General features: G+C 37.5%; 1 protein-coding gene across 2 annotated transcripts; it reads right to left on the bottom strand.

The window, feature by feature from the left end:
- Nucleotides 1–1,575: 1,575 nt before the first annotated feature.
- On the bottom strand, nucleotides 1,576–8,576 carry LOC120628284. Of its 2 annotated transcripts, XM_039896581.1 has the most exons (7): nucleotides 8,451–8,576; nucleotides 7,443–7,554; nucleotides 6,056–6,208; nucleotides 5,061–5,267; nucleotides 4,415–4,524; nucleotides 2,527–2,691; nucleotides 1,576–2,029 (listed from the first exon to the last, which is right to left on the bottom strand). In XM_039896581.1, the coding sequence occupies exons 1-7, from the start codon at nucleotides 8,505–8,507 to the stop codon at nucleotides 1,988–1,990; spliced, it is 846 nt and encodes a 281-aa protein (XP_039752515.1). In that variant the 5' UTR covers nucleotides 8,508–8,576; the 3' UTR covers nucleotides 1,576–1,987. The 2 variants fall into 2 exon arrangements, with proteins under 2 accessions (XP_039752515.1, XP_039752516.1); XM_039896582.1 differs by lacking the exon at nucleotides 6,056–6,208.
- Between the last annotated feature and the right edge of the window lie 5,378 nt (nucleotides 8,577–13,954).

Raw genomic sequence — 13,954 nt, 5'->3', positions numbered from 1 at the left:
GATAAACTCCGCATGTCCTGTTTGTTTCTTACTAAATGTATGAAACCAATAGATAGAGTAATCCGTGTTATTGTCTGTTGAGGATTATACAGACACTAAGAGTGTTTGTATACTCATACCATGTTCCATCGAGAACAGGAATCAATCTCAAATAAAGGCATGTGGATGCATTACCGAGTTCAGCTAGTTTATATGAGAGAATCCACTATATTCATCCCTCTGAACGTGGAACGTGCTATGTTCGTCACTCGTTAAGTAAAAGCTTTGTTATAACTAGTTGTTCCACGACTTTGTTTGTGTACCACTCCTGATTAGTGAATTTTTCCCATACACAATATATCCCGACCCACTGCGTCGCATCGCCCGCCCGTGCTTTTGTTGGCTTGGCTCCTAAGGGTCATAGCGCTATGTTTAACAGCTCATAACTGCCTCGTTGGTTAAGTGGTTATCGTGTTTGACTACGGATGACGAGGGCCTGGGATCGAATTCCGGGCCAGCTAAAAATTGTTAGGTATTGAGGTATTAAATTAAACCCGGAGTTAGAAAATTGGCGGTGACAATCCCCGTGCATCGAAGAGCACCTAAAGCTTTCGGATCGCTGACCGCACTTGCATTTAGTGAGCCATATTCATAGCACTCCACTTTGCGACTTTAAAACGGCCCAAAAAATCACAATGAATGGCGGCCCTTAAAGTTGAATTTCGTATGTATTTAGCAATACGACGTATCAATATATTTTTGCATTTAATCCTCTCGCAACGCAGTGGGTGTACGGGTAAATAAGAATTCACCTTGCACCCACTGGTGGGAGAAGCCGGTGGGTGCACTGGTTTCTTTCCACTCGTACACGGACGAAGTCGCTGGGGATCGCTAGTAAGAAATAAATAAAAGCTATTTAGTATAAGGTGCAAATGTTCCTATGAGTGTCAGAGTATCGGTTTAGTTATTGGATGGTTATAAAACGTAAGTAGTTGTATAGATGATAATTTCAATATTACCTAGCCTTGTTAAGCGGAGTGTGTGGCGGAGATTTTTCTATTAACATACACTTATCTTAATAAAATATACAATTTTCAATTTTTGATGTTTTTATTTTTACAAACCACAAAAACGTGAAATTTAGGGTACCACTTCTTAAATCATATTAACACATTACCGGACCACTATATGGCACGGGTCTCCCAAAGTGAAAAGTGTTAAGGCCATAGTCGAGCTTGCGAAGTGCTGATTGTGGACTTCGAACGCCTTTGAGAACATTATAGAGAACTCTCGTCTCTCAAGTATGCAGGTTTCTTCACGATGTTTTCCTTCATCGTTAAAGCAAGTGCTAATTTATTGCATATCAAAGATTAAGTAGATACAAAGGGTCAATAGCGCCTGCATTTTGGGTACCATGCCCATAAGTGAACAGTTATAGACGGCTTATATTTATTGCAAATGTTACTTTGTAATTATTATTGAGTTATCTAATTGGAATTATATGTAGGCCTACTTGAAATAAAAAAAATAACAACGATATGGCTTAAAATAAAAATAATACACTTGTGTGCGTTTTAAAACTAAATATTGTAATGAATAGAAGGTAAATAAAATACCGATTATAATTTCTTCAGAACCTAAGTTTTGTTTACATTCTCGATGTTAACAAATTAAGACTAGCCGCGATGCGCCGGCCTGCGTCCGTCCACGTTACCTACCCGTGCATGCTTGGTATATTTCCATAAATTAGTTTCAATCATAGAAATCATATCAACAAGGTTTCAGTCATTGCTCATTAGACGCTTGAATAGAAATGTCCCGTGCGTGTCCCGCCAGCAAGTAAAACGGTAGTCCTCATTAATATGTGGTTAGCTGATACAGATCCCATGACATGAATTGTATCACAGTAGAAACTATGTATTAATTGTGCAATAGATTTATTTTTAATATAGAATTTTCCTTGGAAAAGCAGATTTCACTCTTGATTCTTATCTGTTTTGATAGTTACCTATATGAACAAAACTATAACTGCTATAACAACGCCAACGATCTGAAATTAATGTACTTTGCTGTATTATATTCTATGTAACCTTAAATAAGTAGTTATCTATCTATCTATCTATACCTGGTTACTTAATACTATATGTATAAAACTAAAATAGACGATTCGGTAAGTACCCAACGTGTTACACTGACTCGTTGAGGATTATATTCTCAACCACCTCTCTCACGAGTCTCACCCAAGGAACAGTGTACACAACTTATGAACTTATGATTTTCGATTGCTTTAGTGGTGAAGGAAAACATCGCGAAGAAACCAGAATGCCTGAGAATTCTCTATAATATTAACAAAGACGTGTGAAGTGCGCCAATCTTCAATGAATGAGTTTTCTCTTGGCTGGTCTGGTGTAAAGGTTCGGCAGATCGGCTACGATGCTACAGACCGACACACACACACACACACACACACACGTAAAACTTATCGTTTTTGCGTCAGGGACTACCAAACCAATACAAACGATAGGTATTTTATTAAATTGTATTTACCTTGCATATAAGTGATCTTTCGAGATTGAAAACGCCCATGGTTGAGTATGCAAAATTGTTAAGCAGCAAATGTTTATAAAAGTTAGTAATTGCATCCAGAATCAAATCGCTTTCAGAGGTCACATGTGTCATAATTTCAGCCACCAGAATTCTTGTCAGTTTCATCTATTAAGAAATAAACATTGCCATTTATGTAAGGTACTAGGTAGAGTCGGTTTGCGTATTGGGTGCTTTATTTAAAACTTAGGCATTATGGGTGTATCGACCTTTGACTTTGTATCTGATCTCTAAAATGTAGCGTCAAGTAATGAGTGGATTATAAATAAGTTTTTTTTGGTCTTTTTTGTTATTTGATTCAATATCAGCAGCATTACCCCATAATAATATGCCGTAGGACATAAAGCTGTGAAAGTAACTGAAACCGAGACTGGCATTTTCTATATCTGTCATACGACGTATCTTTTTAACCGCGTATGTTGCAGAGCTAAGTCTGTTCGACAAATTATTTCAATGCCCTACTAAAGTTTAACATCTAACGTAGTTTAGCAACTATAATATTGTCGTATCCACCAGATCCAATTCCTACCATTATAAAGTTGCTGCAGTCCTAGCCCTTCACCACCTTTTGTGATCCCTCTCTTTTCCTTCTTCTATTGAGCCGGTTTTAGCTTTACAAACGTCTGGTCTTTTGTACGACAGAACGTGCATACCTAAGACTTAGCCTATTTATTTAAAATGATTATGCTAAATGCGAATTTTGGTGTCTACTTTCTAAAGCATAGGACTTTCAAACAAAATTCCAACCCCTGTTTTACATATTTAGGGGTAGATTTGAATAAAATATTTTCTTTACTGTATCTATTATATAGCTCAATATAGAAACCTATTTTGTAAATTTCAGGTTTGTAGACTTAGTGACAAAAATATCAGTAGAAACTTTAATCACCTATATTACAACACATTAATATATTTATTTATAAGCAGCTATTCGTTTTAATTATTCTTAGTAAGTAAGCATCTATTTCTTTTAATTATTCTTTTATTTGTTAGGACTGTTATAGGCGCGTGTTTTTAATGTTAAAATTTTTTGTAAGAGATAGGTAAAATCTTTTTTTATGAATTATTAATTATAATTGTGCATTCATTTTAAATAAAAAAGGGTGGCGCGTATTATATAAGTTAGCGAATAATTAATTTCTTTAAAATCGAAATAGAGCAGTTCTTCACTATCCCATTTCACCCCATTTTTTCGTTCACTTAAATATTGACTTTCGACCTGACCGAGGAACCGAACCTAAGACCTCGCACTTTCCTGGCAATCGAAGTGAAAAGCAGAGTGTGTAACTCGGGCATGAAACCTATCTTATCCGACATGGCTATCACCCGAGCAAAGGCGAGGGTTGATCTTATAGTCGAGGATCGATTTAGGCCCTTGTAGCACAATCTACTGTTTACATAATCCCTATCCCTATCCCTACTAATATTATAAATGTCAATGTAAGTTTGTTTGTTACGCTTTCACGCAAAAACTACCTAACCGATCCTCATGAAACATTGTACACCTATTCTTGGAAGTGTAAGAAGTAATATAGGATACTTTTTATCCCGACATTAAACTCGGTTCCTTTGGGAGATTCGATTTAAATAATTATTTTTGTACAAAGAGGTATGTGTGTTTAATTTTGCCCAAACTTTATGTGTCTGATGAATGTGGTTGGAGATATAGGACAGAACTCCTCAGCGGACAGCAGCAAACCCCTTGTTTAAGGCTTAGCGATACTTAATACTTAATTTTTTTTAGAACTACAACTAAATTGAATGCCACATCAAAAAACAAAATCAAACGCAGACGTTAGTTAGGTATAATATATATTAGGTGGATACTTACTTGTTCTTGATGTTCATGAGAAGGCTCTATTAGAACTAAACCTTTTACGATTTCATACGAAATCCAGCAAGAGAAATATATGATTCTACTGTTACTACTTGGACTTGAAACTGAAAGAAAAACGTAAAGTTAAATTATTATATATTTAAATAAATAATTAAGTATTGTCATTAGAACTAAAAGAGTGTACCTCTTAAATCAATCAATTAACAATAGGTAAAAATTAAATTCATCATCATTGTGGGAGTTTCCTACTCCCACTATGATAAGAAGGGTTTAGGCCACAAAGATGGCCCAGTGGCACATTGGTGGCCTGTGGTTCTAGAACTCAGGCATGTTCCTTCACCATTGAAGTGAGTGATATTTGATTGCTTTGAAGGCACATAACTTAGAAAAGTTAGAGGTGCGTGCTGCGATTCGAACTTGTTGTTCAAACACATAATTTAATTTTCTTATGAATGTAGTTACAGTTAATTGCTGGTGTGTCTTATGAATAAAGATATAAATAGACCTAAACATCGCCAGTATATCATTCCTCGTACTCAGTCGAAGTATGTCGAAACATTCGCCTGTTTAAAGTCAGTGATAGGTAAACACTAAATACAGATATACTAAAATATTTATGAAGATAAATAAGATAGAAAACCTGTTATCTTTTGCCTTAGGTAAGAGGTTTCAAGTAAGTTTGTAGCAGATATAATGAATTGCACGATGAAGGCAACGATGTGAAGGAACAGTAAGCTATTTTCTGTGTCGTTTAATTCTTTAGCCACATTGGTCGTTGTTGTAAACGAATTGTTTATTTTGTGGATCTTATGAGCCACCTGCAATCTACGGTATGGGACCATGTTGTCTGTAAAAAAATCATAGGTTCACGTCATAATCATAGCCACTGCTGGAATAAAGACCTCTCCCAACGGGAGGGTTTGCCCATAATCAACACGTCCAACGTTGGGCAGACAGGTATCGTAGATGGTAGTAGTAACAAAGAGGACGCTGCTGTCCGTTTTCCGTTGTATTCCGTCAGTCGCCTCATACGATACCGGCGGGATAAGGGGGAGTGGTGAAAACTGTATTCTAATCTGTCGTCACCACAACAGCAATAGGTTAATTTAATAAAATCGTTTTTTAGCGCAGTGTATTGGAAGAAACGGATCATCCTATTAAGCATTAAAAAAAACATTCGCCTTACATATTAAAGTGGCACAACGTCAAAATAGTTGTGCAGGTGTTTTATTTATTTATTTATATATTCTCATTCTAACACTTAGTATAGCAGCGATAGTGTAGCTTTTTAAAGAAAAATATTATATCTTATGCTATTTAATTATCTTTTTCCCGTAACGAATAACCCACACTACGATCCTTGTGGATTCACTCAGAGCGCAACAATATAAATCACATTGATGTGATATGACATTCAGGATACGGAGGACGCGCGTCATTGGTGCCTCTTTTAATAAATTTGTCCGCCCAATCGGTACTTCCAGCAGTGACAGGTTTGTCATACTTAAACTGACAGCACCATATTAGTCGGTCAACTTGAAATAATGAACATCTCTCTGAAAATTGACTGGCTTGACTTGATTGAAATCGGTTAGGAAAACTATGTTTTTAAATACGTTATAACTAGCAATGTACCTTCTTGTTGCATTTGACACACAATCTCTTTGAGGCGTCTATTTACATCCTGAAATCTGGTGTTGATTAACTCTGCTATATAAGAAAATTGCAGTTCCAACAAGAGTAGCTCGCTAAATATAACTGTTTTGCATGCGGCAAAGAGTATACCATCTAAAAAAATATATGAATATTAGTACGTACCTTCTTCAAACAGTCGTTTTCTTCTCCTTTGAGATACTCAAACCTAGCCCATAAGTGTACAGGACTTGTTATATTTTTGGTAAATAGAGATTATTGTTAGTTACTACTACTTAGGTCATATTTGTTTGTATATTAGTAGGTATTTGTATTTTCTGTAATTATTATCGTATAAAAATAAACCAAAAAAATATGAATATATAATACTATATAAGGTATAAGATGTCTTGAAATTATTTGAGTAATATCTAATATCTACACTATTGGATAGAAGCAGGCGTTAATTTGCTGAATTAAAAAAAAAAAAGAAAAGTATACTACGACAAAACACACATAGCCATCTAGTCCCAAAGTAAGCGTAGCTTGCGTTAGAGGTACTAAGATAGCCGATGAATGAATAATGTACCTACTTAAATACTTATAAGATATAGATATAGATTATTCAGAGAATTCCATGATAGGTATTATAAAAATGTTAAAAATTTAAAAGTTATTCATTGGTCAACATTTTCAACATTTTTCTGCTCTGGTGTCGGAGCGGAACGTGCGTTAAGAGTAGGTTCCTACATTGGCGAAGGTCTGTGTTGTGTTGAGTATAAAGTTTGCAGAAATTATTAATTGCACCATACAGATTCTCCTACTTTTTGCGACGTACCTATAGCAAATTAAGGTTAATTTTCATATTATTAATTCTACACTATTGGTAAGCAGAATAAATAAGAATATACTAATAATCCAAAACGAATTAAAAAATTACAAGTAATTTTCTACATTTTACTTGGCACAGATTTAAAAATGTTGTAGAATACATTTATTTCTCAAAAGTTGCCAAATTGCTATAGGTGTGTCTTTAATATTTATTTTGGATAGAAGAGTTCTTTTGGATCCCTTCAACAAATCTTCACCAAATTAAAACGGGACCATCTCTGAGTTATAATGTACCAAACAAAAAAAAACATAAATGTAATTTAATGTTATATATATATATATATATATATATAAAACATACAGTCGAATTGAGAACCTCCTTTTTTTAAGGTTGAGTTCATCATCATCATCAAAAAACAAAATATCATAGTGACAATTCATGTGAAATAGGTTTGTTTAAGTAGAGTGAACCAGTATGGTAAGTTTCCATATCCAGTTACCATACTGGTAAGTTGTCGTGTAGTATCGTGTAGTAGTAGCTGAGTAGGTAGATACGTACAGATGTTTTCTTTAAACAGGACGGCTGTCGTTAGAATTAATGTACTGCAAAGAAGCACTATCGGCACCAGATATTTAGGTGCTGAAACATCATTCGCATCAACTATGGGTATCTGAAAATTAATAAAATAAAATAAAATATATATACTACGACACTAATAGGTACACACAATATACAGATAAACGCCCAGACACTGAAAAACCTTCATGTTCATCACACGAACATTTTCCAGTTGTGGAATCGAACCCACAGCCTTGGACTCAAAAAGCAGGGCTACCTACTGCGCCAATTGGCTGTTAAATAATGATGAATCATTAGCTGAAGCTAACATCTTTAATAGACTTAAGTGTACAATACATTACTATTTTCCAGTACAATAAAGTTAGGTTGGCTAAATAAAAGAAGCGTTAGGCCTTCGGCTCCCAATTAGCTCTAAACTTGGATATAAGCATGCTTCACTTTGCGGAATTCAATGATATATAATGAGAATTATTTGTGCTTTATTTGTTATACTCCGCGAAAAGCATGAGAATCTGTATGGTGTAATTAATAATTTCTTCAATCTTTATACTCGAAACCATACAGATCTTAAAAATTATTCATTGTCAAGTTAACATCTCCTGAGAAATTATAAATGAGTAGGTACCATACATGATACAGATTCTCCTACTTTTCGCGGATTATTATAGCAAATTAAGGTTAATTTTCGTTACCTTCGACTCCCTTTCGGGGGTCATATATATAAGCATATCGGAGTTAAATGCGTTTTTAATGTAACAATAAAAATGACACGTGCATTAACGGTAACGGAAAACATCGTGAGAAAAACATCATGACTAAGAGTTCTCTATAACGCTCTCAAAGCCGTGTGAAGTCTACTAATCGAGAAAAGAATGCGAGCTTTTCGATAGGTGGGCTCTGCCCAGAGCTAGGCATGAGGGAAAGACTAGGCTTATAACAACACGTAAACGGACAAACAGGATAAACAAGTCGTATTATTTTATTTACCTTTGTAATTTTTATTAGGCAGTCTAAAAATGTTTCGATCCTGTTTAGAGCGTGCATCGCAGCGAACAATAGAGGTGGAACTGATAGAAGGCAGTTCAATAAATGTAAAGATATAATATCGGTAACATCTTCGCCATTTCTTTTTCTTATATATGCAATCATATACAATAATATAAAAATTTTACCTGTAAATAATATTTGTATTATGTTTCCTAGACGTCCGAAGTCCATTTAGGAGAGTACATCGTCTTCTTACCCTCGTTTTTCGCTAGTTTGCGCTACTTCCGTCACGTGTCATGGCCATCAGCGCCACCCACGCCCTAATCTGGAACTAACTTAACAGCACAGAGCAAGCCGCCATACTTTTGTCATTGTTCGGCTCATAATGATAATGATGAGGGTACACCAGGAAGAAATTATTTGGACTTCGGACGTCTAGGAAACATAATACAAATTTTATTTACTGGTAAAATTTTTATATTATGTGTTCCGTTTGACGTCAGAAGTCCATTTATGAGAGATCTGTTTGTTATCTCCTGGTGGCTTGCTGAGTAAAATGCAACAATGTGATCAATAATTGTATTGTATAATCATCAAAAGATAGAGAAAAAAAAAAAAAAAAAAAAATCAATAATTTGTATGCAATAAGTGCCAAATAATTAACTTTGCTAAATCAGTTACAAGTTTTCTGCTTATAAACTCCCAAAGCTACTAGTCACAGCAAATAATTCAGAAAGTGACTTCTCTGATTCTATATCTTTGTTATGATCCATAACTCTCACTTCTCTGAGATAATACTTTCTAAAGGTATCTTCATGGCGCCAATTGGCCTTAGCTAAAATATCATTAACAGGATACTTTTCTAAACAGTTGAGAGATGCAACTGCCGACCTACAACTACCAGGTGTAGCCTTTATTCCAGCTTCGGATAAAATTCGTCTTATCCATCCACCTATAACGACAGTACTAGCTGGTTTACGTGGGTCCTTTGTGGTTATAAACAAATTTGTCAAGGAGCCTCTAACGTTCCTAGACAAATCTATCAAAGCCCGTAACCAAAATAAGGGGCATATATTTCTATCTGGTGAAGCGAGTAACGTCCAACTTGATTGTTGATATGACGCTGAATCAGTCTTCGAGCCAAATACAGGATGCAAGGTTATAGACTTTCCATCGTCCTCTAACCGCTTAGAGTCACAATGTAAGAGGGTCAAATCGTGCAATCTGCGACCCGAAGCTAACAACAAAATAGTGGCTGTACGCGTAGACTTTTTAAATTAGGATTTTTATTTTTTTAAAACTGAATTACTACTCTTGCTTCCCATATTGGCAAGTTTGGTGGGATTGGCCTGGCTAGTGATACAGCTTTTAAAATATGCTTAACCAAATGGTTAGAAGAAATCTTAATATCTGATATTGTTTCACAAATTGATGCTATAACTGATTTATGAACCAGAATAGTTCGGTATGCTAACTGGTCCTTAAGAAAAAGCTTTGCTAAATATCGGGCTACATCTGCAGGTACCGGACGATTAGAGTTTAAGTGATTTTGATTACACCAATTATCCATTTATTCCATATGGGAGTATATGTTTTGAGTGTAGATGCTCTCCAACACGTTGACAAAAGTTGTATTTCCTCCGTTGACCAATTGTGTGTTAGCGAGTCCCAGCCGAAATGATCCAGGCTTCCAGCTGTAGGTTGTGTACTTTGGCAGGATGGCGTCCTGTCCTCGTGTCCACCAATGACGTTTCCAGGTTTCTGATTTTCATAGGACGCGCTAGGGCGCGGGTCTTCAGATCTGGACGCCAAAAGGGTTTTTCCCACCTCGGTGCTATTATTATAAACTTTCCTTGCGCTGAGTTGAGGTGGTGTAACACACGTGGGAGCAGCGCCGGTGGTGGAAAAAACCCATGCTAGGTCGTAAGTCCAGCATCTGCTGAACGCGTTCCGATAGCAAGCGCTCGAGTCTGACAAGTCTAGAGTAACATAGTTGGACACCACGTGAGCCTCTTGTGAGGCAAACAGGTCTACGTCTGGAATTCCCCACTGAGTGAATATTTTGTTGGTCGCCTCGCTCAGCAGATGCCATTCGGAGCCGCCTCGGTTTCGAGAGAGATGATCGGCTTCCGTGTTGTACAGCCCTGGAAGATGGTGAGGGACTAGTACCACATTCAAGCTGTCCGTCAATGCCAGTAGCTGTTTTGTTAATTTCAGAAGAGTCTGTGACTTCGTTCCCCCTTCGTTTTTTATATACGATACTACTGTTTTGTTGTCGCTTTGTAAAATTACCGTTGAGTTCCTGAGACCTTTTTCTTCCCTTGATATTGCGGCTATTACTGCATACATTTCTTTTAGGTTGCAGTGCCACTTTCGTTGATTTGGTTTCCAAAGGCCTTTTAGTTTTTTGTCGTTCACTATGGCCCCCCATTGAACATCCGATGCGTCTGTGACCAGGTAATTGACTGGGGACCACCTGGAGTGAAGAAAGGACTTTTGGCTTACATTTTGTAACCACCATTTTAGCTCGCTTCGTACCTCGTTCGTGAACATTATCGGACGGGAATTTTTCTGAAGACTCTTGCTGTGGCGCTGCAACGTACGGCAATGCAATCTTCCCCGGAGGGTGATGAAGGTCGCAAAGTTGAGAAACCCTAAGAGGCGTTGCGCCTGCTTGAGGGTCCAACTGCCGGTTGCTAAGCGAGACAATAGGCACTGACGGATTCTGGAAACTTTGTCTGGGGGCAAGCTCTTGGTATTGGCCTGTGTGTCCCAAAAAATTCCCAGGAAATCCATTCGTCTTGTTGGGGTTAGTACGGATTTTTCCATATTGATATTCCAAGGAATTCTATTGCTAACTGGACCTGCGATTTTAAAGTATTTTTGTCCTGATGCACTATCAAGTAATCGTCCAGATATAGGATCAGGCGCAGGCCCTTGCTGCGTAACACTTCGGCCGTCCAGTTCGTGACTGATGCAAACATCTTTGGTGCTGCGGCCAAACCAAAGGGGAGGCATGTCATTTGGAGCAACTGACCTCCGTAACTTATGCGTAAAAAGCAGCGATGTTTTTGAGAAATTCTCAGATGATAATACGCTTGACTTAAGTCGAGTTTGACCATCCAGTCCCCTGCTTGTAGGAATTTGGGTATTTGATGATGATGAAAAAGGTGGAAACTTTTCGGTTGCATAAATCGATTTAGCGCCTTTAGATTGAATATAACCCGATTCTTTCCCCTGCTTTTTGTAACAATGAAAAGCGGGGATATGAAGGATGGGGTTAAAGGGGCAGGTTCGAGAATATGACTCTGAATCATGGCTTGAATTTCTACAGACATCACCGAAGAGAGAGGTGTTCGAAATTTTTCCATGACGCTCGACGTCGGGAAAATACGAGGTGGTGTCTGTGTGAAAGGAATGCGGGCGGCAAAAATTAATTTGAGAATCACTTTGGGTGGATTTAACCGGGCCCACACTTCCCGATAAAACATCAGACAACCCCCCTGAAATTTCGAATCATTTACGTCTACCTTTGTTAGATTCGTCTCTGCGCCCCCCTCTTTTCCTTCGATCGTCGAAACTTTTCTTCTTATTTTTTCCCTGTTTAGGTTTATTTTGTTGAGACCGAAATGGCTTTTCACGGGACGTAGAAGCGACTGGTGACTTTGAACGCACAGGGGATTTGGAACGTCCAGCAAATTTAGTGCCAGGCGCCGAATCTTTCTCAATTTTATCAATACCGCCTATCTTCTGAATGTAACCAGACAAACTCTGAGGGCTGAACATATATTCAGATGAGGGTGGTATTTTTCCAATATCTTCGCGAAAATATTGGAAAGATGCCATTTAAGCTTTTAAGCCGCTCTTTCCGCCGTAGTTCTAATACATCTGCACATTTCCCGCAAATCATTTGTAATATGTCATGAGAAATAGATTTGTAATTAGAATCACTGCCAAATAATTCCTTTAACTTATCGTAAATAGTAGATGATGTAAGTTGAGCATCCGGTTTTGCCGACCAGTCAATTAAATTACGTAATGCTACATTTACAAACTCATTTTGGGCTAAAAAAACGTTTGACAACGCCGCAAAACTACGCTCCATCTGATACCATCTAAGTGGTGCAAAAGGATCCTCTAAATGCCGTAGTTCCTCGTTTACCTTCAGCTCTGTGAACGCTGGAAAAGCTGCATATTTCTTCTGCACCTGTCAAATCCGAGTCAAATCTTTGCATAGAAGTTAACCTTGCGACGCGGTCAGGGTTCGCTTTAGGTATAGACGGTTCCTTAATTGACACGTTAAGTTCTGCAATGTCATTTAAATCTACTGACGGACGCAAAAACGGGTCATCTATTGGCTTTATTGGTCCTGATGCAGGCACCACCGGCGAGCCAGAATTTGGTTGCATTACAGCGTAATTCGCGCAAAACATATTATTAATGTGACTCACCAGCTGATGCGATAATACTTCAAACCTTTGATCAATATCTCGCAATGTCTTATGAGAGCGATTCCTGCGCCGTCTTTTCGACGGCGGTTCATCTTCAGTAGCACTCGAACTCGAAGATGACTTCGACGTTCTAGACGACACTTGCGATTTATCACTTTTTTGTAACCGAGTTGAATCACGATCACTAAAATCATCCGCGTGGTTACCCTCTGACGCGGTTATTTCACTATTGTCCATCTTCAAATAACGAACATGAACAACCTCACGTAACGGAAAAAAAAAAAACTAAATAAATTAAATAATTAAATTAAAAATTTCAGTAACTTTCTACTTTTATCTTGAAAGTTAACTACTAAACTTCAATGAAATGGGGTCGGTTACTAAGTTTTCCAATTATAAAATCTAGCGATACACGCGCGGTATGGAAAAACGACGCAACAATGACAAAAGTATAGCGGCTTGCTCTGTGCTGTTAAGTTAGTTCCAGATTAGGCCGTGGGTGGCGCTGATGGCCATGACACGTGACGGAAGTAGCGCAAACTAGCGAAAAACCGAGGGTAAGAAGACGATGTACTCTCCTAAATGGACTTCGGACGTCAAACGGAACACATAATAGGAAAATCAATAAATCTGAAAACATCAGTTCTTATTAATTGTTTTTCAGGGTCTGGGTATTTATCTGTATATTATGAGTATTTATATGTATTATATTCATAAAGATATTCAACAGCTATCTTAGTACCCATAACACAAGCTACGCTTACTTTGGGGCTAGATGGTGATGTGTATTGTCGTAGTATATTTATTTATTTATTTATTTATTAATAATCAGCTCGCTTGAGGATCCTACTTAATGCTCATTTCATGGTTTCGTTACCAATTTAGTGAAAACAAACCCCTAATTGGATTCTACGCGACATCGTACCGGAACGCTCAATGAATGAATGGATGCCAGCTAGCCACGCGAAACCACCATGGCAAACAACGTCCCACCAGAGCATACCAGAGAAGATTTAGAAATTATAAATCACAAATTTGCCCTGCCGGGGATCG

This window comes from Pararge aegeria, chromosome 12 (assembly GCF_905163445.1).
Source record: "Pararge aegeria chromosome 12, ilParAegt1.1, whole genome shotgun sequence".
NCBI classification, from domain to species: domain Eukaryota; kingdom Metazoa; phylum Arthropoda; class Insecta; order Lepidoptera; family Nymphalidae; genus Pararge; species Pararge aegeria.
Note: the sequence above shows the minus strand (reverse complement) of the source record. Positions and strands in the feature narration are given on the sequence as shown.

Coding starts and splice junctions, on each gene's coding strand:
- LOC120628284 (XM_039896581.1), bottom strand. CDS start 8,507: ATGCACGCTCTAAACAGGATCGAAACATTTTTAGACTGCCTAATAAAA. Junction 7,555..8,450: donor GCCTAATAAAAATTACAAAG/GTAAATAAAATA, acceptor ATTAATTTTCAG/ATACCCATAGTTGATGCGAA. Junction 2,692..4,414: donor CTCATGAACATCAAGAACAA/GTAAGTATCCAC, acceptor ATTTCTTAATAG/ATGAAACTGACAAGAATTCT.